This window comes from Ochlerotatus camptorhynchus, unplaced genomic scaffold (assembly GCF_037179485.1).
Source record: "Ochlerotatus camptorhynchus isolate MF236.1 unplaced genomic scaffold, CSIRO-AGI_Acam_v1.1 ptg000179l, whole genome shotgun sequence".
In the NCBI taxonomy this organism is placed as follows: Eukaryota; Metazoa; Arthropoda; class Insecta; order Diptera; family Culicidae; genus Ochlerotatus; species Ochlerotatus camptorhynchus.
This window is the reverse complement of record NW_027040669.1, coordinates 516,511-541,244: the sequence shown is the minus strand read 5'-3', so window position 1 is coordinate 541,244 and position 24,734 is coordinate 516,511. Positions and strand designations below refer to the sequence as shown.

At 38.7% G+C, this 24,734-nt stretch overlaps 1 protein-coding gene across 1 annotated transcript; it reads right to left on the bottom strand.

Moving 5' to 3' along the window:
* Positions 1–12,503: 12,503 nt before the first annotated feature.
* LOC135701906 (calcium and integrin-binding family member 2-like) lies at positions 12,504–23,601 on the bottom strand. The gene is made up of 2 exons (XM_065222854.1): positions 23,151–23,601; positions 12,504–12,721 (listed from the first exon to the last, which is right to left on the bottom strand). The coding sequence occupies exons 1-2, from the start codon at positions 23,500–23,502 to the stop codon at positions 12,504–12,506; spliced, it is 570 nt and encodes a 189-aa protein (XP_065078926.1). The 5' UTR covers positions 23,503–23,601.
* Positions 23,602–24,734: the final 1,133 nt, after the last annotated feature.

Genomic DNA, 24,734 nt, shown 5'->3' with positions numbered 1-24,734 from the left:
GCAGATGGTCCTGCCCCAGCCAGAAAGTCAGCTTCAGAGTTGTCTGGTATTCCGCAGTGCCCAGACTTCATCGTCGCCTATACCCAGGGATGAGTTGGGACCTCGGATTTCAGGGCTTGTTTGACGCCGTGTGAATCTGTGATGACCAGGATCGGTCAGTCCAGGGGCGTTGTAGCAGCGATAAAGATTTGCTGCAGCTTTAACAGAGAAGACAGAACATTGCGGCGGTAAGCTAAGGTGAGATGTTTCCGGCAAGACCGATATCGACTCCGACCCGTTGCAAATGAAGTTGAAAGGAGATATTAATAGTATAACTATTATAACCTAGAGGGGTCATAGTTTTGGGTAACTTTTACACTATTGCTTCAACTGAAGAACTAACCTTATCGAATGATATTCATCGACAAGCAAAAATTTGTGCTTACATTTCACTTATAGGGTCGCCGAAAAAATATTTATTTTGGTCAAGCAACTCCCTAGTCTATCTGCAAACATTTTTTATAGAGGTCAATCTTAAACACAGCTTCAAATGTAATTGTTTCTTGTTCAGCAATATATTTCAATAGCAACAACACCATCATCATCAGCATTATCAACATGATCGATAATAACCTAACCATCTTTTGAAATAAAGGAGCAAATTTAGGAAAAAAAATAACATTCGTTCAATGAACCATCTTTCTTCTTTCCTTTATTTAACGTCGGTCTCTGTTCGCAATGTAGTGCCAATCACCGACGCACTTATTCAAACACACATGGGCCGGGACCAACGGCTTTACTTCCCTTCCGAAGGAAGACGTGACCAGAGATTTTTATGCCTCATAAAAATCCCATCGACCTCGGCTGGGATTGAACCCAGACCCATTGGGGTGAGAAAGCAGTCACGCTTACCACTACACCACCGGCGCCGGCTCAATGAACCATCCATGAGAGCTTGAAGTTGTAAGCAAACAATCTCAAAAGTCATAACTGAAGGGTTGCCAACCTCATGGGGTACTCAACAAACATTGAATGTTGGATAAGAGCTTATTCAGGCAAAAATAAGCTTCTTCCGCTAAAAAATTGCTTATCCATCTTTTAATCTACTTAAATTGTTTGTTGGGTACTGAGACCGACAGCTTGATCGCCACAATGCGGCAAGTTTGGCGCAACACTGGGCACAGCTGTCGGCACAGATAAAGTACTAGGCACAGATGTGCAGAGTTGAGTACCCCTTGGGTGCCGCTTACTATTCGGCTTCATTTAGCAAGAACTTGAAATCACAACTTTACCAAGCCTACTGCGCATAAAGACAATAAGTCAAGCCATATAGGTATGCTTATAGCGATTTTGTTTTTTTTGCGAAACCAAACTTTTTGTCAGTGCAAACCTCAACCTGAGGCAGGTTTCAAAGAACAAACGATCAAACTGATGTTTGTCAGAAAACAAGCAGACCCGGTCTTGATACCCGATCCAGGTTTGGAACTGAGACTGTGTTCCATTTGGTGAATTTTCACTTAAATTTGACAGATGAAAATTTTTCAAATAAACCTGCCATTGTTCCAGACTTATTTCTGACAGACCAGGAATTAATTTTGACAAACACCTTCTCGAAAATCGGAAGATCAACTACAGAGGGATTTTTGAACATTATAATTTATTTTCAAAGTGCCAAATTTAAGTGAAAATTAACCAAATGGAACACTGCCTGAATAATAAACAAATTCGATATTAGTTTAATCCAGTGATGCAAAATATCATCACACTCACGTGACACTCGTCTTCGCACCAACCGACTATCGCTGACAGATCGTTTTGTCACGCAGTGAGAGTTAGAGCCATGGCAAACAACAATCACCAGTAATGGTCGTTGCTCACAAGCAAAACGCTACACTCGCTGCTAATGATGAAAAGCACATCGAAAACAGTGAAGACTTCTGCAGTACGATCATGAGAAAAAGCGAAACGACAGAAGAAAATCAAAACAATGCCTACGCTTTTCAAGTTCGTCTCGGCAGGCGCGACTGTGTGGGTTACAAACAAAGCAGGCAACATGAAACGGTAGCTGTTGGGTTCACTCACCAACACACTCAAATAAGCAAATAAAGCAGCAACTCTTTCACCAGATCGGTGATGGATCACAACAGAAGACGACATTCACCAGTTGCTTTTTACTTCTTTCGTCAACTTGATGGATGATCATGGAGAGAGCTTCGACGAGCACATTGATAGGAATGTACAAAGCGTTACTACCATCAGCTGTTTGGCGATCGTGATTGTGATAGGTCGCAACTCTGGTTTAATCCGTTTGGTTGTATAGAGGCATGCCGTCAAAGTCTGTACGGACAATTTGCAGACACCCTGTAATTGTAATTGTAATTGTTCAGTGTATATGCTGTGCCAACCGCTAATTTGGCTTATCTAGAGTCTAACCCTCTAGTCTATACACCTACTGTCCTTCCCGCTGCACTCGTCAGCTCGTGCGATACTCTAGACATACATGGTTGGTCGTATCCGGGTCCTTCCCTGGGTAGGTTCGTGTCCGTCCAGGTTCTGGTACATTAACTTATCTCTATGCATGGTAATTGTACTTTACAACTCACCTTTTGATTATGATGCCAATAATGCATAACTATATGAAGGTTAGTGATCAATATTAGGTGTGTGCTGCGATGAAGTAGTAATAAGGTAATCCAAGAGACGTTTCTCAGTGGAACTGACAGCTAGAAGTCAAGAGTGTGTGAGTGATCTGGTGTTAATGGTGCTGAATGTAAACATAAACAAAGCAGAAATTCACATGAGAGTGAACTGTCAGTTCTACTGTGATCTGTCAAAAGTTCGTGGTTAACAAAAAAGTCAGCTGATCGCAACTGTCTCGTGGACAGCCTTATTGAAGAAATGAGGTTCTGATGTGCATTATAGCGAAGACTACAAATAAAGAAGACTGGCAACTCTGACAAAAATCAGGAGACAGTAACGGCAACGCCTCTTCTGAGCATAAGTGGGACCTGACTATGATGGTGTGTGATAATCCACGAGCGCATTCACACACATAGGAAGAAATAAATAACTCTAGTTAGAGCTGTAATTGGGTTCTTTAGGGATATTGAGGTAAATGTATATTCGTAATCTGCATTGAAAATGGAACCCAAACCCAAAATTTTATCAATTTTGGAACACTGGAACTATTTTAAATAAGAACGATTACATTCGCAAAAATCACCTTATTAGCGCCCCTCGGTGTCACTTTGTATAGATCAGTGCACGGAGACGTCATTCTGTTCAGTCCGACCAAGATTTGACAGTTTTGGGTGGTTTGTTTTGATTCCTTATTCGCAAAAGCGAATAGCAGAAGAAGTGCAAAAATGACGAAATTTTGTGTCATGCTAAATTGTAAGCGGTTTTCTTCGTTGAAAAAGTGGAGAATTTTCCGGTTTCCACAGACAAATAGCAATAATTGCTATTTGGAACGACTTTCCGATGAGCGACGGAAACGGTGGATTGCTGCGCTTGGCCTTGAACGAACCTGCAGATGGAAAGGACTATATGTTTGCGGACGACATTTCGTTTCTGGTACGTTTAATATGTATGATTTTATCATTGTATGATTATTATTTTGCTTTTGTAACAGGCGAACCCGCCAGACCAACCGATGTTAACGATCTGGACTGGATACCTACACTGAACCTTCCCGCACCAAATGGAAACACCTCAGATTTTTTTGAGAATGGAGAAGGGATAAGTACGGATGCCGGAGTGATACTATCACCATCATTTGAAGCAACTCTAGAACCGGCTTCAAATCCGTCTGATATTTCTCGTGCATTGAACGAGGCGACACTCTTCAGCCAGGATCTAACGTTTTCCGAAGAAGAAACTGAGCAGTTAGGAGAACCAAGTTCAAATTCACCAAGAATCGAGCCAAGAACACTCGATGTAACAGCACAACCTACAGTTGACAGTGGTAAAATATCATCTTTTTCTGGGTGTTTAGAGCAGTCAATTTTATAATCTAATTTAATAATTCTTTTTAAATTTTGTCACTCAACAGAATCATCAAAAACCACTGAAAGATTAGAGATGTATCAAACAGAGTTGGCGCTTTCTCAAAATCATTGTTTCAATTTGACGGAACAGCTGGCAATGGGCAAAAGAGATTTGGATTTCCTCGTTAATGACGTCAAATGCAACTATTATACCGGAGTGCAAAACTATCAGGTTTTGAAGAAACTGTATAATTTTCTTGTTCCGTCGCTGGAAAAACCTTACTGTTTTTTGAGTAAGGATCAAATTTTTGTTATGACACTAACAAAGCTCCGACTGAATACACCGATCCGTACGTTGGCATATGACTACGGTGTTTGTCCTAACACAATCAGTAAATATTACCACAGAACACTTTACATAATTTATCAATGCTGCCACTACGCGTTGGAGCCGACACCATTGAACAACTTGCTTCGTCATACACCTCCAGAGTTCGTAGCAAAATATGGACATAAACGAATATTTATCGTTGACTGCTTCGAAGTGCGTTGTGAAACACCAGGAAATGTTAAAGCTGCAGCATCTCACTATAGCAATTACAAAAGAACACAAACTGTGAAATTTTTTATAGCGGTTCACCCTGATGGAACTATTGGATTTATTTTAAATGGTTTTGCGGACAGGTGCTCTGACCGAGAAATATTAAAACAAAGTGGATTTTTGAATTTACTTCAAGAGAAAGATGAAGTTCTAGCTGATAAAGGCTTCAATGTTAAAGATCTTATTGAAGAAAAAAAGGCATCATTAAACATTCCTACATTTTTGCGCAAGAAGACCCAATTTCTTCCATCAGAATTAGAAACCGATAAACAAATAACTACACTACGGATTCATGTTGAAAGGATTATAGGTTTAATTAGAAATAAGTATACGGTTCTCTCAGGAGTAATAATGGTAGACTCAATGGCGCGTTTTCAGAATGGTTTAAATATTGTGGATTTAATTGTAAAAGTTTGTTGTACTTTGTTGCAACTTCAATAAATCGATTATTCCGTGTTAAACTTTATTTAGTAGTTATATTTGTTTAGAAAATGATTTGACAAAAGTTCCGGCAAGATAATATTTTTAAAATAAGACGTACTCTTTTCACATGCTGCAATCCAAAATGCTTCGTCTTTTTCTATGCGCAAACATAATTCTTCAGAACTGCTCCATACATAAAAATGTCCAAAATCTGCGTTCACAATGAATATCTGGGCTTGCACCTGTGCATAATATTCGTGCGTTTTCACCATCGTATATTCATTGTCTAGAATTTCGATGAAAGGATGAGATCCTTCGACGAGATTTTTGATTTGCAGCTGATTATTGAGATGTGATTTTTTGCTTAAGCGAAATGGACATTTAATTTCAACGGTTGATTTCCCGCAACAATCACAAATCATTATCAAATCAGGAGTTGAACTCATGTATGGATATTCCTGATATATGAACATTCCACATTCAAGGAATTTTGCATTTCGGTGGTTCTTGAAAAGCCGTTCAAATGCTTTTTTAGCCCGAGGCTCATTGTTTCGCCCGTATGTGATTGCTTCAGATTTTGCAGTAATGGTTTCTGAGTGACAAATCTTCTTCAAAAGTGTCATTTTAGATGGGACAGTTACATTTGAAGCACGTGTACATTCTTTCAACAAGGATGCAGTTACGCGGCCAGTTCTCACCCATCGCCACAAGTCACAACTGGCCTGAGCCTGTGTCAATTGCTCGACTCTTTCGATTTCATCAACGGAAATGGCCAATGTAACGCTTGCTGCTGCTCGCATTATTTCTTCGAAATCTTCTCCTTCCAATGCAGGGTTGAACAAATTTTGAAGGAAAATGTTTTTGTTTAAAATAATTTCATCTGGTATACAGTTGTTCAAACACGTTGCGCAAGTGAAGCTGGCGCCATCACAAAAATTTTTGAGGATTGCAGCATCTTCACCAACACCGTGTACATCCACCATGAAGTTGATAAAATCATCTCGGTTTGTTCGCACCACAATATCATCCATCCTTGTGATTTTGTATCCATAATCTATATTTTGGATCGGATGGTACAGATCTTCCTTTATCTTTTTTGCTGGCCTGGTCCAATACGACGGGAGCTCAGTTACGCTAAGCTAAAAGTGAGTTTAATGTTAGTAATATAACGGTCAACTAAATGAACTATCTTTGCGTACCTTATACGTGTTGGTCATAAAATAAAGGTTTGCTAGAGCGTATAGCAAGGTGCTTATATGAGAGCAAGTTTCACTAAGTCCTGCCACGCAATTGCAGTGTCCTGACTCTATGGTTCCATCATTCTGCACAATGATCCAAGCATCCAGAGCAGCCTTGTCAGATCGCATGGAATGAGCAACCTAAAAATAAAGTTCCTTTGATAATTTCTATGTTGTCTTAAGATACTTCGGAGTATATACGGAGAATCTTAAGTTCTACTGGAGATCCATTAGCACTTACCCGTCCTCGAACTACATAAAACCGACCAAATTTTCGACCAAGAACACTTTGAACGAATCCAGCTTCAAATTTTCGGTACGCCTCGATGCTTCGTTGATTCGTCACGTGATTTCCGGAAGTCGATGAAATATGGTTCAGCAGGTAGTTGACTACATGTCCCGTTGAAACGTTGGTGGGGAGCTCACTATTGTTGAGTTGCATCGTATAAGGATCAGCAAAGTTCAGATTTTTTATTTTTTCCACATATCTTCTCCTACTGCTTGCAGGCAAAGAGTTGGCGTAGCTGGACAGTTTTCCAATTGTTTGCATTGTATTTTTTTTTTTCAGATTTATTTTGTGAAACTTAAAAAAACTGTTTTTGAAACTTAAATATATTCCACTGAGGAATCAAAACAAAAAAGATAGTAACCAAAACAAACCACCCAAAAATTTCAAACCAAAATTGAGGTTAGGCGCCGTGCACTGATCTATGGGAGCGAGCTGTGAGTTTGTGAGTTTAGTGTCAAACAGTGAAGTTATTATTTTGCTTTAAATCTTGATTTAAAAATCGAGATGAAAGTGTGTGGGTTCGAAAAAAATATCGCTGTGCTCAGAAAACGAACCTCTTTCAGATGATATATAAAAACCGATATATTTTCAAAATTAAAGAACCCAATTAGAGCCTTTTGTACGCAATGACTTCTCTTGATGATTTCTAGAAATTCAAGGCTTGCCCACACAAACTAACATCCTCATCGGGTAGGGAAAGACTTCCCCTATCCGATGGTTATGTTGGTCTGCGTGGAAGTGCCTTGAATTCCTAGAAATCATCGATAGAAGTCATTGTTTACAAAAGCTGTTACGCTCTAATTCCAGCTTTATCTAGAGCTGTCAATTATTGGTATTATTATGATTTTCGTAAAAAGTGAAACCTCACGTAACATTTGAAAAGGGCCTATCCTCGTTGATCGATTCTCTTCATCTCTTTGGTTTACTATGGCAACATAAACGAATTTCTCGCTAAGCTGGCAGCGACAGAAGATGATGTTAGCTTGCGCTTGAAACAACACACTGAATTTGAAATTCATTTACTGTCGGGTTATTTTTTTTTTCTTTTGTATATATTTTTTTTTTTTTTTTTTGTTTTTTTCCGTCGATCTTGTTTTCCGTGCTGAGCACCAATGCTACCGACGTGCCAGGAAGGCAGCTCCCACACCTGGACCCTACCTATCGACCCATCAACTCATGAACCGGGGACCAACGGCTTTACTTCCCATCCGAAGGAAGGCGTGATCAGAGATGTTATGCCTCAGAACATCCCGGCGGCGCCGACTGGGATTGAACCCAGGCCTGCTGGGGTGAGAGGTAATCACGCTTACCAATACACCACCGGCGCCGTTATCTGCTGTCGGGTTATTCGCGAAAGAGAAATTCGATGAAGATAATCGATCAACAATGATAGGCCCTTTTCTCGTGTTGCGCGAGATAACGTTTCTTTATTTGCTCTATGCTGACAACGAGTAAAATTCCTTCTGAAATTGAACAGATGCGTAAGTAAATTTGCTTTGAAAATTAAAAATATGGCAATGATGCCATTCACAATGATGGTGGGACCTTCCTCGATCACTAATTTGCTATCTCAGAATTATCTTCCACTTTTCCTAAGCCCTTTAGTGATGCATTTATGGGCATTCGTATGGTGCATTAGTAAAATGCACTCAAACATTAATGGGATTATTCCTTGCTTTCATTTCTTTGCATGAGTTCTTTAAAATGTTCCTCATAATATCCCTAATTTTTTTTGATAAAATACTCCATCGAATTTTTGAGGCTATGCTTTAAATTTCCTCGGAAGTCTCTTCTGCGTTTTTATGGAATACTCCTTAGAATTATTTTTGAATTATCCTTAACATTTTCATCGAGTTCTCCACATAATTTTTCTGGAATTCTACACAGAATTTCCTTGGGATTCTCCATAAAACACACTTGGAGTACTAATCATATCATTGAAATTACATTTCTCATCAAAATGCTCTTGGAATTCTAGTCAGGACTTCCATGTCCTTTAGAATTAATTTGATGCTCTTTCCAATCATTTTGGTGTATGTTTTAAAATGTGGGACTATAGCAAATTTTCAAAATCCGACATCTGAATGTTTGTTTTAGAGTCTGGATTCTTTATTCCATGCTTGGATTGTAATTTTCGTTGTCCTGGATTTCGAAAACATTTCTGATTGTTTCGTTTTTTAGAATGAGAGCTGTCTCGCATTGGATATGATTTTCGACATGCCCACAGACCATTACTTCATCTTCTCGGATAGTCTCAGTTCGATTGAGGCTATTCGATTGACGAAACAAGGTTGGCACTCATCTTATTTCATTTCAAAGGTAAAGGAGCAAATGAGTTTGCTGGTCGAAAGATCATATATGATTACCTTTGTATGGGTCCCCTCACATTGCTCAATCCCAGGCAATGAGAAGGCAGACTCTCTCAGGCATTCGTATGGTGCATTAGTAAAATGCATGCCCGTTCCGCACGGCTTTGAAACTTGGCCACATTGGGGGTTTACTTTAAGTTAATGACGCTCGGCAACTTGGCACAGTACTTGTTGACCATTTGAATGTCACTGGTCAATCCGACACTGTTGTTATCATTCTCTGGAAGGGGTCGGTCGATTCCAAGAATTGTTAAAGCATACAGAGGATCACTATCCGGTGGTTGCATGTTCTGACAACATCTAAAATGGAAATATATTCTTTATCGATACGCACCGGTTTCAGCAAAATTCACCAAATGGAACACAGCCTAAGTGTGAGCAGCAGGCGTTGGTTAGTCTTTTGGGTCATTTTGTTGTGTTCCCTATTTTATTTGCCTCTATTTCACTTTCAGATCGCAACGTTTCACCGGTCCGCTCCCCCCAAACTATTATGGATGAAAAAGAGAACCCATGTTTGGTAACCTCTCGCGAGGGCAATTCAAAAGATATGAATAACAAACTAATCTAGAACTGGGCTCAAACATATAACATTTTTTAAGACTGATCATGATTAATATAGTATGAATAATGAGAATTGTATGAAGAAAGACGATCCCAAAAGAAAGTTCCCTAGCAATAAAACTATTACTCTGTGCTAATTTGAGTTATTTCAAAATGGGAATCCACAAACAACATACTCAAAAACTATACCCGATCTCAACAAACTCTACCAAAATCAGAACAGCTGAACTACTCGGTAAGAATTTGGCATTTCTATTTAATTGTATTAGGCTGCTTCATATCGAGCTCTTTTCAATAATTGCAACATGTGAATATTGCAGAACAAGTTTAAAATTGTTCTAGAGCCAAATTGGCCAATTGGAAAGGAAGGTCAAACTATCACCGAACAGTTCAGCCGCTCTGAACCCTTCAAGTGTGAACATTATGCTTTCCCTAAGCGGGCCCTCCGCATCCTATCTCTGTCTTATCTCAAATGCCAAATGCCAATGTTTTGAATGTATCAATATATAAATTGGAAATGACGTTCAATCAAATAAACCCATACCCTACTCACTTGGCCAGGCTTCAGAATCGTCCAGTGGGCAGTGCACTCAACACTTCAAGTTCCCTTTCTTTCAAATTCACCCCATATTTGATATTTTACCCATTTGAGTGTTGATTAATCACAATGAAACATTGTGACAGAGCACGGACTTGAGGTCACTAGTATTAAATAGTCAAGGTCCTATTTAGGATTATATCTGAAAACTCCAAATCTGGCCAACGCCCACCATTTGGAAAGCCTAAAAAATATCCTAAAATAATTGAATATGAGTTTATGATTTAAGTCGCTCAAAATGATTTGTTGAGCGACTATGTTGCGTGGCGTTACAAAGTTTTGCATTTCTCAACTACGCTACTCAACAACTACTCAGCAAAACGTTTTGAGCTTCTCAAATTAGAAACTTTTGATCAATGCTTAAAGGAAATTTAACGCACCTTCCAATCAGCATTCATATTTAGGGATTACTTTTCATTATTTCAATTACAGTTGCAAAACCGTATAAAAAACCTGTAAAAATCGTTGTAACGTCACGTAGAATGTGTCAAATAAACGTGCTAATTTATGAGCTAGAATTCAATTTGGTTGAATCTTCGCCGAACGTAGAATTCATATCCACTTGACTTGGCCCTGAACCAATCGCTTCCAGCCATATGAACGCTAATGAACCAGCCAATGGCTGAAAGTCTCTTTGCTGATAAATAACAATCCATGAACTGTGAAAAGTCAACTTGTCAACTGGCAATGCCTAAAAATCCTTTGCTAAAAGAGTTGTTACTAAGTAAGTTAAAATGTCTTGATTGAATTTATACAACTAACTATCGGTACAGTTAAAACCCGAAATAACCCACTAGCGACAGTCGATTTTACTCTCGCTCTGAACGTTGAACATAGTGTCGGAAGTAGTGCGCTGTATAGCGCATTATTGTGCAATTACAGCACAATTACAGCAGAATAAAATCTATTGTCGTTAGTGAGTTATTTCGGATTTCAGCTGTACCGATAATGGGCCTTATTACGGGTGTCACTACACGGTGATAAGCAAGTGATATTCGTACAAATCAAATGGGAATCACTTCACCATGACGACAAGTGACAAGTTTTCAATAGCCCCAATATCTACATTACAAGGATTGTCATCGATAACAAACATCGGGATGGTATCAAACTTCAATTATTTGAATTTTCAATTCCAGTAAACAACTATCCAATACGTACTGTGACTGATTCACTGTTTCACACCGATTCCCACAGGCGGCGACACTTATCACTGTTATAACATCATCAACTGTGCGACGTATACCACATTATTCCTTCTTTCGTATGTACACGGCCGATTAAATCATTTCACATTTGAGTTTCGTTCACTCAAATTCGCAAAAACGAAGGTTACTCATAGACTGAGTAAAATTTTTCTAGAATTTCCTCATGTTTGAGGAGATTTTTGAAGAAACACGAGGAAAATTGGTTACCTACACGGTGAATAATATCGACTGAAATTTGAGTTTAGTTTACTCATAATCGCCAAAAGTGCAAGAACGCAACGATGAGTAATTTGCCTTAAGTTTTTTTTTTCTGTGCACGCTATGTTGAGGCTACTCAGTGACTGGGTGGATCGCACTCATTTTTGCATGCTGTATGGAGTTGTCAAAAAATGAGTAAACTGGTTTTGCTCCGATGAGTTGGATCTACCCAGATTCTGGGTAAATGGGTCTGATATCATTTTTCTCTAAGTTCAAAATGGCGAACTTTGAAGTTGTGAACAGGCGGTTTTTGCGCAGTGAGTTTAAAATTAGTTTTCAGAAGTGAAGCAGTTACGTAATGACCTGGATGGCCAAAACTATCAGCAGCTATTTGGTAAGGTGTACAACTCTAACAGTTCCTTGGTATCAATAAATACAGAATTATCATTTTCATAATGTTTTTTTAATATTCTTCCTGGACGAAACAACTCATTTATGACGCATTCCCTCATTCGTTTCTTCCGAAATGGGTAACGGTTACTCAGTTGACAAATGTCATAATCTGAGTAACCGTTACCCAGTTTCCTCCATAGGCACGTTTACTCAAATTTGAGTAAAAGCTTGATTACTCATTTTTGAGTAACTTCCCTTTTGGCTGGACTGAGTGATTTTCGACTCAAAAATGAGTAGCCTCAAAATAGCGTGTGGAAAACCTCAAAAACATTGACGAAAATTTTACTCAGTCTAGGAGTAGTACCAATAGACTGAGTGAATCCAATCTTTATTTTTCTCGTGTTCGGGAATTTGTTACTGGAAAAACCTGGAAAACATGAAGCAAATTTACTCATTGCTGTGTTTCTACACTTTATGATTCATGACGTTTTACGTTTTTGCGAATTTGAGTGAAAATCCAATCATTTTTGAGCTGATCTCATCGACCGTACACACAGCGGGTAGTTGTCCTCGCTCTACCCTTTTCGAACGCCGACAACTGCGCATAGCTTCGTTGACACCAGATGGATTCAGCAGCCACATTCGAATACCATCCTAGATCTAGATCCGAATGTGAAACGTGGACATGAAATCCGGCGCACGGGTAATCACGTGCTCGAATTCCAGGTACGACAGCTTTCCGTCGCCGTCAACGTCCGCTTCTTCGATGACCTTTTCCACGATTTGCTGGTGCTCCTCGAGGGTCAGCTCGTTCCGTGTGAGGGCGGTGATGACGTTCAGTAGGTCCGATTGGCCGATGAAACCGTCCTGGTCGTAGTCTGTAATGAAAGGGCCCATAAGTGGGGAATAGCTTGCAGCTTTTGTTGTATAATGTACCGTAAACCGCTATAATTCTGCACAGTTTAGAAAAACCTAATTTTAACTAATTTATGAAAAAGTTTTGAAGCTACTACCGATAAACTATTTCTACCAAAAAACAGTGTTGCTGAAGTAGTATACACACTCGAAGATAAATTAAATGAAAAAAGCTTAAAAAGTATGCAGATTCCCGCTTCACCTTATTGAGTCCGAGCCATGATTACTTCGGCAGTAGTCATGCATGATTAAATTCAAAATAATCTTTCCAGTATTAAATTTCATTATTTTTTTAATATTAATGTGTAATCAAAACAGATTAAATTCAATCAAAAATTATTAAAAAAGAATCAAAAATAATTTAAATTTATTCAAAAAATATAATTTTCAATCTAATCAACCATGATTAAACTGGGTTTAATATCAGACGATTAGTTTTTAATCATTCGATATGATTAAACTGAGTTGAATGTCAAATTGATTAAATTTCAAGCAAAATGGGGATAGTTTAATTTATCAGTGCAGGGTAACGGGAGGACTGGTTATAGGGTGACTGGATGCGAGACTATAGGGTAACGGGATATGCTATCTGTCTATGTTCTTTTCTAAACACATAGTTCGTTTTTTTAATTGATGTTATTTAGAGTTCATTATAGGGTGCAGCACTGTTTCGGCATATGAGACGCATTTCCGTCATGGACATTAAAAATAATTAATACAAACAGCTTATATTCAAAATTCTTACATCAAATGCTTTGCTAAAGATTTACATTGCGAACACTGTAAAATAACTTGCAGGTAAACATCTGTCAGACGTTTGATTTAAAGGGGTTGTGCTGAAGTGCACACGGGAAAAAATCCGATTCCTATTTCAAAAAACTTGCCACCCCATGAAATCATAGCAATGCGGAATCGGAATCATGACCGCTTCAAGCGTTACCTAGAAAACCGTGTACACCGCACTACATAGGTATCTCTTATATGCCTTTTGCCTACTGATAGTCTACTGGTTAAAATATGGGTTTGATGATCGTTAGGTTCTTGGTTCGAATCCAGTCTGTTGCTTTATTTTTTATGTTGTGGTTTAAAAACTGATTTTAACCATGAATTTAGTTCATGAGTGTTTAACTCGGATAATTCATGATTTCGGGAATCTTGGGTGCGTTACGCAAACATAGCTCATGATATCATGAATATTATTCATGGTGTATTTTCATAACATGAAAATACGCTATGTTCATGAAGTCATGAGAGATTTTTCTCATTTCGGATTTTTGATTTGTTCCCGTGCAGTGAGGTATGCTGAAATACGGTCACACCCTACTGCTTATCCGCCTGAACATTGATCACTGAACAGCTTTAGTTTAATCTCATGACACAGCGGCGCCGGTGGTGTAGTGATAAGCGTGATTACCTCTCACCCCAGCAGGCCTGGCTTCCATCCCAGTCGGCGCCACCGGGATGTTCTGAGGCATAACACATCTCTGATCACGCCTTCTTTCGAAAAGGAAGTAAAGCCGTTGGTCCCCGGTTCATGAGTTGATGGGTCGATAGGTAAGGAAATCAGTCATGATTATTCAGAGTAAATTTTGGGAAATGTTCTTCTCAAACATTAATGGGATTATTCCTTGCTTTCATTTCTTTGCATGAGTTCTTTAAAATGTTCCTCATAATAACCCTAAATTTTTTGATAAAATACTCCATCGAATTTTTGAGGCTATGCTTTAAATTTTCTTGGAAGTCTCTTCTGCGTTTTTATGGAATACTCCTTAGAATTATTTTTGAATTATCCGTAACAATTTCATCGAGTTCTCCACATAATTTTTCTGGAATTCTACACAGAACTTCCTTGGGATTCTCCATAAAACACACTTGGAGTAATGATTAGTACATTGAAATTACATTTCTCATCAAAATGCTCTTGGAATTCTAGTCAGGACTTCCATAGAACTCATATCCTTTAGAATTAATTTGATGCTCTTTCCAATCATTTTGGTGTATGTTTTAAAATGTGGGACCATTGCCAATTTTCAAAATACGACATCTGAATGTTTGCTTTAGAGTCTGGATTCTTTATTCCATGCTTGGATTGTAATTTTCGTTGTCCTTGATTTCGAAAACATTTCTGATTGTTTCGTTTTTTAGAATGAGAGCTGTCTCGCATTGGGGATGATTTTCGACATGCCCACAGACCATTACTTCATCTTCTCGGATAGTCTCAGTTCGATTGAGGCTATTCGATTGACGAAACAAGGTTGGCACTCATCTTATTTCATTTCAAAGGTAAAGGAGCAGATGAGTTTGCTGGTCGAAAGATCATATATGATTACCTTTGTATGGGTCCCCTCCCATTGCTCAATCCCAGGCAATGAGAAGGCAGACTCTCTCGCAAAGGTGGGCGCACAACAAGGCGAGATTTATGATAGAAGAATTTCACATGATGAATTTTCCCATTAGTACGCTAGAGTTCCCTTCTAAGTTGGCAAAACAATTGGACAAGTAATTCTCTTGGGCGGTGGTTTCATTCCATTACTCCAAATGTTTCTCCGAGAGCTTGGTTCAAAGGTCTGGATGTAAGTCGGGGATTCATTCGAGTGATGTCAAGACTTATGTCCAACCACTACTCGCTAGACGCACATCTCTATAGAATAAACCTCGTTGACAGCAATATATGTAGATGCATAACCGGTTATGATGACATCGATCACGCAGTTTGGTATTGCCCGGGTAATGACGCCTCCAAAGCACGACTGTTGGATACCCTAGTGGCCCGAGGTGGACAACCCTTCCGTGAAGTAAGAGAAGTATTAGGAACCCGTGATCTTCCCTACATGCAGGCGATCTACGAATTCCTTTGTTTGTCTGGTGTTAGCGTTTGATGTGACCATCCCCTCCTTTCCGAACAATTTCCAGCCATTGTGTCCCAGTCTTATTATCCTTCTGTTTCTGTGCTATTTGCCTCTGCCCAGCCAGGATTTGGTCAACCGTTCGAGAGTATTATCTGAATGAGGCTTCAGAAACCTGTTTCCTACCTAGCTCCTTCCAATCGAAATTGTTACCCATTAACCTCGAGTCCGCCACGAGTAGTTGGTACCTAATACTAACCTAGATTTACTGCTGTTTAAAATGTAAATTAAAAAAAATACGGATCTTCGGCTCCGCAAAGTGTCACACACGACTGAGCCTAGTGAATAAACGAACTAGTTAAAAAAGAATGTGAGCCAATGAAAGATCAAATTTAATTTATTTTTTAAGTTCCACAGTCTTCAAGTTTTTTCTTAGAAGATCAAAATTTTTAAATAATTCCATAATCAAATTTTCCACTGTCCAAAATTTTGCCGCATAGGCCGTAAGGACCAACACCGAAGATAATATACCGTTCATATGCTTGGAAAACATTCCAAGAAAGTCTTGGAAAGCAAAATTGAATTCTAAAGGCCGGCGCACAATGCATACGTTTTCGGGTTTTTTGACAGATAATGTATGGGCTAACTGTCAAAAAACCTGAAAACGTATTCATTGTGCGCCGGCCTTAAGATATATAAACAAACGTTTCAGGACTTGCATGATTTACTGCAAACCAAGGGGCAAGACAGCTCCTAATCATGAGCAATTTTAAAGTTGCTTTTGAGGCACCTCGAGTAACTCATATTGCTCAGTCATTTGCTTTCTCACTTTTCGCATCACAGCAACATTTGAAGGTGCACCTTCAAGCGAAGCCGAAAAGCTGCTGTCATACCACTATGGGGAGAAGGGTGGCCATTAATATAAAAATTTACTATTTTTAATTTCACATATTGATATGCCAATTGAGAGTACATACTCTAGTTAAGACAAGCTGAAAATATTTCAACATAATATTGTGGCTAACGGAAGATACATGCTACCAAAGTTGAAAAAAGCGGAAAATCATAGAAATCAAGCGTATTTTTCATCTTATGTTTCCCATATGCTATACAGTAATGTAAAAATATTGAAACATACCATTTTGAAGCTTGAAATCTAAGCTTTCCATTGGCGTTATCAACATTACAAATCGATCAAATGTTTGAATAGTCACATGAAAAAATACCAAAAAATTACGATTTTTCAAGACTAAATCATGTCGCAATAAAAAAGTCCACCTCGGTTCGCTCAACTGTTCATAAGAGAATAAAGTACAATCCTAGTGCTAACTTTCAGCAAAGGTTGCATCTGCACTTACTTGCTCTATCTCGAGAAAGCACCAATTGAAAATTTTATGTTTTCATTCATCAAACACCGGATGGATTACAAATAAGTCGATTATGTACTCTAGCGCTTTTTTTATGTAAGGGTACATCATGATAATCATCAGTTCAACGTTTCATCTTTTGGCCAAAATGTAGTGCTCAGAAAGTTTGTTTACCTCCCTGGCAAAGAAATTGCCGAAGGTGAAATTTTTCCTACTTAAGATTATTTATTTTACCTCAAATAGGTTGTTTTATTTTGGTGTGTTTGTTTTGGTTTTGTTTTACTCGCCTTATCCACCATCACCACTGTCTACAAACTGTCAACAAGTGCAGCTGAACGAACATTACAGAATTCTGTTTGAAAAGTAGGTTAAAGTGAATGTATTTAATATTGTGAAAATGGCATTGAAATATATGGACATCGTTGGATCGTATGATTTTAAGCAACGAATTGTTGACAAAGTTACGACGACATTCGAAGAAATTTGTCAAACTTATGAAATAATTGAGTCAAAAAAAAAATTCTACGGTGTAAAATAAGAAACGTTTACACTAAATTCGTTAAAAAGTGGAGAAGTGCAAGCAGACAGAAAGAAAAGTTCGATCGGGATAATAAAGTGTGGCTCAATACATCGTTTGGTATCGACGAATTCATACAAAAGGATGGCATCGAAGATTCTGCCTCGTCCAGTAAACGTGGAAGACCTGAGAAAGAGTTTTCAGAACTTAGCGATAGAAGTAAACGTCGTCTAATCGCAAATGAAGTTGATCGGAAATCGGAATCATCCGAGAAATTCTGATGATTGCAAGAAGAACAGCCTTCAATAATCAGCAATTCAATCTAATGAACGTTCTTGGCCACATCCTGAAGAATCAAAACAACGCGCATAGCATGTTTGTTAAGTTGAAAAAGCACCGTGGTTTGATGTCAGCGGAAGAAGCGTTTACCTTCTTCATCGATAATGGATTTTCGAAATCGCAGTATGAAAACATACATAGTGCAGATCCTGCACGATTCCCAAGCTACTGGAGTATTCGAAAGATGAAAGCCATTTGTCACCTGTGAATGCGATTGAAATAACAGCTAAAAAAATTAAGGTAATTTTTATATCGTTTTACTGAAGTGCGACTGCTTGATAAAATATGTTTTTGCATCTTCCTACATACATTTAATAAATAACTATTTCAGGGAAGATTTTATTCCTAAAATAGTTATTAATTAATAGGAGATTTTATCCCTAAAACAGTTATTTAACATTTTTTAAATGATGATATTAAGATCACGAGGATCTTAAAGACAGAAAACTGCCCAATAAAATATTTATTCATTTGTTTATATTATATATAAACTGTTTGAATGGTATTTCGATATATTTATCTATTTCCTTCAATGAAGGCAAACCCTCAAGATCTCATGGAACATACAGTTAAACGGTTGATTGTGATGCAACAAGCTGAAATGATCGAATACTTGGATTCAAACGACCTGAAAAATGTAGAATTGATTCTTCTCACTACATGGGGATTAGATGGATCTTCTGGGCACTCGCAATACCACCAACACTTTCCAAGTTGTAGTCAGAAGCAAGCACTAACAGATGAAGATTTATTAGCTACTGCCACAACACCAATTCGGCTTTCACTGAGCAATGATTCGAACAAAATCTTTTGGTTCAATCAAATGCCTCAGAGCGTCCGGTTTTGTCAACCAATAATATTGGAGTTTATAAAAGAGAGCAAAGAAGTTGTACTTAAAATGAAAGAGGAAGTTGAATTATAATTCAGCAATCTTAAGCCAGTTCAAGTTGAATTATCTGACGAAAAATCAGTCACAGTTTTATTCGACTTCGTTATGAGTATGATTGATGGAAAAATTTTGACCTTTATAACCGGCACGTCTTCAATGCAATGTTGCCCTATTTGTGGTGCATCGCCAAATAAAATGAACGATGAAAGTGAATTTGAAAAAGGATTCTCGTCAAGGTTGGAGACATTGCAGTATGGAATTTCACCATTAGGGGAGGACAGTACATAACGCACCCCCGGGGTAAGACGCACTTTTTCATTTTATTTTGAGTTTTTCTTGGAATTTTTAATCCAATTCAAGGATTTATCATGCAGGATTTTGAGTTTAGATGCTATGCTAGAAGTGCTGCTTGATAAGACAACAAAAAAGTTACGTAAAAGCTATGAAAAACACAAATGAAAGTCAGTTGGTGCGTTCTGCCCAGGGGGTGCGTTGTATACCAATCTCCCCTACTCGCCTGGATGAGGTTTTTGGAATGCTTACTTCACATTTCATACAGAATTCAATTCAAGCAATGGCGGGTCACAAAAGAGTTTAGAGAGGTGTATCAAAAACGAAAACAAGAAGTTACAAAGAAGCTCTACGAATCATTTGGCGTGCGGGTTGATGAGCCAAGAGCAGGAGGATCGGGAAACAGCACAACCGGGAATGTTTGTCGAAGACTTTTCTCGGATACTGAACTGCTTAGCAGCATTCTGGAAATAGACCATGACTTGGTTGTCAGATTCAGAAATATATTGATTACTATCAACTGTCAACAACCAGTAAACCCGCAAAAAGTAGACGTATATGCTCGAGAAACATACCGCCATTACCTTCGCTGTTATGCATGGTACAAAATTCCAGCATCGGTACACAAAGTACTTGCACATTGCGGAGAAATTATAATTTATTCTCCTGCACCTGTTGGCATGATAGGAGAAGAGGCTTCCGAATGTCGTAACAAATTTTATCGAAGAGATCGAGAAATTCATGCTAGGAAAACATCACGGGAAGATAACTTATATGATGCCTTCATTCGTCCAATGAGTTCTTCAGATCCGTTGATAAGTTCAATTTCGATTGGTACGGATAAAGTAAACAACATCCTGACAACATATTGATACAATTTTCCTTCCAGGAAAGAGGCTCAACTGCCAGAAATTGTGAAGAATTTCCTTGTATTCGATGATCCCGACAGCTATGGAGCAACAAATGTGGAGAACAACTCTGAAGAAAGAAACACGAAATAATGGAATATGTAGCAGACTTAAACGAAGATTTTGCAGAAGATTTCGATTTCAAGACCACAGTTTCTGATAACGTTAATGAAAATATGATTTAATCTTCTTTATGCTTCATGAAACTTTTATTAAATCTTTCCCTTGTGCATTTTTTATTATTCTTTGTTATTTTTTTATAACTCTGTTCAATACACAAAAATGCTATCTATTACAACATACTTATTCTAACATTTTCAATTTGTTTTATATGTTTGAGATTTGACTGGTTCATTTATTCATTAATGAAAAGGAAAAGTTCAGAATATTTTATAATAACTATTGCCTTTACCTTTTTGATCATACTTTGTCAACGTATTTGTTCGCTAATACACGGTAAGCTAAGGTAAAAAAGTTCGGTAGAGGTACTGATTTGATAAGATGCATAGGATATTTATGAATTGTAATTTGCGACGTATTATTTAAGGGACTAGTTTAAATAGTCCGTAACGCTAAACATTGAGTGCTGGTTTACCTTCCAATCCCTCATCAAGCACTTTTTCTTTGTGTAATACATTTGTACCGTTATTTCCGGGGGTAATCGTGGGCGTATCTTCTCTGACGATACGTAATATTTGAATAGGCTCTAAATTTTACAAAAAAAGTGTTTTTTCACATTCATTGACAAAATACGGGCATCAAACTATCAATGAGCTGTTGAAAACATTTATATCTCCAGACATGGATATTTCCAGTGGTAAGCCTGATTGCCTCTCACCCCAGCAGGCCTGGGTTCAATCCCAGTCGGCGCCGCCGGGATGTTCAGGGAAGTAAAGCCATTGTCCCCGGTTCATGAGTTGATGGGTCGATAAGTAGGGTCCAGCATAGACGTAACCAGATAGGGGCAGGGGGGGGTCAACTGCCCCCCCCCTAAACTCGGCAACACAAAGGCTTTCGAGGAAATGGCGTTCGGTGAAATGGCATTCGGCCAAATTTTCCATGGTAATTTTTTTTTCGCCCCCCCCTAGCTCGAAACCTGGCTACGCCCTTGGGTCCAGGTGTGGGAGTTGCTCCTTGGCGTCGGTGGCATTGGTGCTCAGCACGGAAAACAAGATCGACGGAAAACAAATCCAAGGAAAAAAAATGATATTTTCATAAATACTGATGAAGACGTACTTTACCCTACTAAACCTAATTTTAACCATTTCACTGAAGAGTTATGAGTTATAAAATGCTATCGCACACATCAAGGGTAACAAAAAAACAGTTCTAAAGATCGACATATTTTTGCCACCTATTTGTATGGGAACTTCCCATATTGGGTCCCTTTCATCCAATGAATACCCCCCGTATACAAAGTAATTTTGTGGTTTTGCTGCCCCCTCAGTTGAGATGAAATTTTGCGCTCATTTTTATCAAAACAAACACACCAAAATCAGAGATGTCCCATTTTTTAATTATTCGATTAACAACTAATCGATTATTTTTTGTTCGCTGTGCTGCCATTTTTCCACCAATGAGAGTGCAGCACATGTTTGAAGCGATCGGTGATGATCCTCTGGAGATGTTAATGCTTATATCGGCACGATATAACCGATTACAAATATTTTACTTTTCGGTTAGTTAATCGGTTAATCAATTATTCGAATAAAAATCGGTCGTCACTAGATGAATGTGAAACGTCATTTCAAATATAAGGACCGTACATAAATAATGATACAATTTGAAAGGGACCGTGGCTAATCACAAATTACGTCCCCACGGTAACTGAAATAAACACGAGTGTTCACCGGTTGGTATACCTATGCTTAAAAAGAGTAAACGGAGTAGGCAGAGAAAATATTGAGGTACATTGAGTTACTCGCGAGTTACTCGCTGCAAAAAAGCAACTCAGAGTAAACCTGTCTCACCCCTTGCTGCAAACCTTGGGTCAAGATTCAGGAAGTTGTGGTTGGAGCAAACGACGCCTGAAGCAACGAAAATGGGAGGTAATTGATAACTATCACTTAATGCACTTTTCAACACCACTTCAGTAGTTATAATTAAAAACGACGCAGCCAAACAAAAACACGTCATTTTTGCAACGTGGCCTATTTTGATCTCTTTGAAATTTGTTTTAGGAAAATCAATTCATTTATCGAGAAAGTGTTCATATCTACTGCATGTTGAAAGGACGCTATTTTAAGATTGAATTTTCAAATAGACGTATCTGCTTCTGTAAGCCAATATTCAAACGACAATTGGTCTAAACCTCTACCATACCTGAAGGTGGTGTTAGTTTGCATTGAAGGGCTGAGAGTTGTGAAAAATTGACGATTGAATATGTGTGCCGTAATGAAAATAACCATCAGAAGGAGCTTAATGACAAGCCCGGGGTATCATCCAAACCATGTGTGGGATAGTTCTGCCATCCGGGTTACCGTTCGTTTATTGTATTTGTCTATTAGGGGTTGCAAAAACATATTAGTCTGTGTGAAATTCATTCTTGCTTTGCACTTTTTTGATGCGTTGGTTTGTTAATTAATTTCCATTCATATTCATTCCCTCACAACCGAGCTAGCCTTGGACGCACGTCGGGGAACTGATATTGAGGACCATAATTACATGAATCAGATATATATAAGACAAAGACTCTTGTCACAGATAGGTGAATTAATCAGGTTCTTTTTTGATATTGAAGAGCTCAATTACTATGGAAGTGGTTTAAGAGCTATACATTAAATTTAAAAATCAAACAAGAATGCAATAGTCAGAAAATTAAAGATAAAGAAGCTAATATAAAATGCTTATAAAGTATTCTCACTCAAAAAAAAAATCAATAATGCATAGTTTTTTTAAGCTTCAGACATAACGTGCCTGCATGAGATTCTTGAAATAATATATAATGATTTATTGATAATGTCTTGAAAAAGTCATCTAGATGTGTGTGTATACATATCTAGACAACTTTTTCGAGACATTATCATTCTTGTGACGAACTTGACTCACATTGCCCTATCGATAGAAAAGAATACAATAACGTTTATTCTAAACAAGATTTGAACATCTTAATGTTATCTACCCTTCATTATTGTCCAGGAACGATTCTGAAATTCAGCATACGTCGATTGAAAAGCAATTCTTTAACAATAAACAAAAAACCAACAATCACAACACTATCCACCCAACAAAGTACCGTAAATTTTGAACGCGTAAAACACTTTAATATCCCGCGGTGCCTGCTCGCTGAACACCGAAAGCAGGTCCAGAAAATCCTCAAAGGTCAAATTTCCATCTCCATCCCGAGAGAAGGCCTCGCACATCCGGGTCTTGAACGGGTTTTCCACCAACTCCGGCGACTTTTCGATCCTCTCCCGCGGCACCTGGATGGACGTCGCCTGGCCCTCGGTCATCACCGGCGGAACCAAGTCCGGACTCGTCTCCCGGAAGCGCTGGTGCACTCTTAAAATCTCCTTCCGCGTGAAGAACGTACAATCCTGATAGTCCTCCAACTGTTGATCGGTGAAAGTGACCACTTTGTTACCCATTATCCGTACTTTACACTTTCGCTGCCAGGATGCGACTGCCCGGCTGAGGTCGACAGTGCCCGACCAAATCCATTTACTAAACACTCCCAGAGGAGGTGTTGCATCAGGTGCTGCGGAATTGCCACTCAACTTGTTGGTTCGTCGGTTGGCACTATCAAAGAAATGTATCTCTACAACATTCCACATAGTTTCACGCAACGGAGCAATGGTTATAAAAATATAGAACCAAACAGGGAAGGGACGTGCTTTTCAGACGATAATCACGTGTAGTGTGATAATCGTTGGTTTCGCAGGAAAAAAAAGTGGTAGCCCACCCAGCTAGAGGACGGCGATAACACGCCCACACTTTAATCGAGTGAAGGAAATTAAAGTCAGCATGAAACCTAACACGACGATTATGGTGTCTTCTTGCCAGAGGAGGACACGGCCCCGACACTCCCATGCGTGATGTTTGCTGTTCCGTAACACCATGTCAACTGTGTGGGTGTCCTACTCCTTTCTTGAAGGATAGTATGTTTTGGTAGTGTGATCAATATGTTAGCAGCGCCTATGCAGTGCAATACGTTTGGAGAATTGGGTGCAAACAGCGTCGGTTAAAAATATGAAGCATCCTCCAATTCGTTTTATAACATCAATGGCATCAGTTCGAAAGGAGTTGTCCATCAACTAGATAAAGTATGGCCCACTTAGGAATGGAAGAACATCGTTTGGGTCTATTTTGGATTTGAAAACGGGTTTCACTCAAGTGCATACTATTCCTTATATGTTAAGAAAAACATAGGAAATGAATTATTAGTCGCGGTTTCGAAGGAATTCTCGAACTTTTCCCTTAATACGACCCACCAAGCGGCACACAACGGTCTCGTCCACCGTTTTGATTACTGTACCTTTTACCTTCAGTTTCCTCTTCATAATTCCCCAGTAGTTTTCAATGGGCCTGAACTGGGGACAATTGGGCGGATTGTGGGTTTTCGGAACAAACTGGACGCCGTTGTCATTGTACCATTGATGTACTTCCCGACTGTGGTGACCAAAATGTTACCGGATCATCATGTGACTGGATGAAGGGCAATCGCTTCTGGAGACATTCGGTTTTATAAACCTCCAAGTTCATCATTTCTCTCAGTGACGAAAACCTTTGTCTTCCGGCGGCAGCTTCAAATTCCCTGCCAGTTCATATATGTTCGTGTGAATTTATCCGCGAAAACAAATTTGAATCTCGAGCTTCGCCT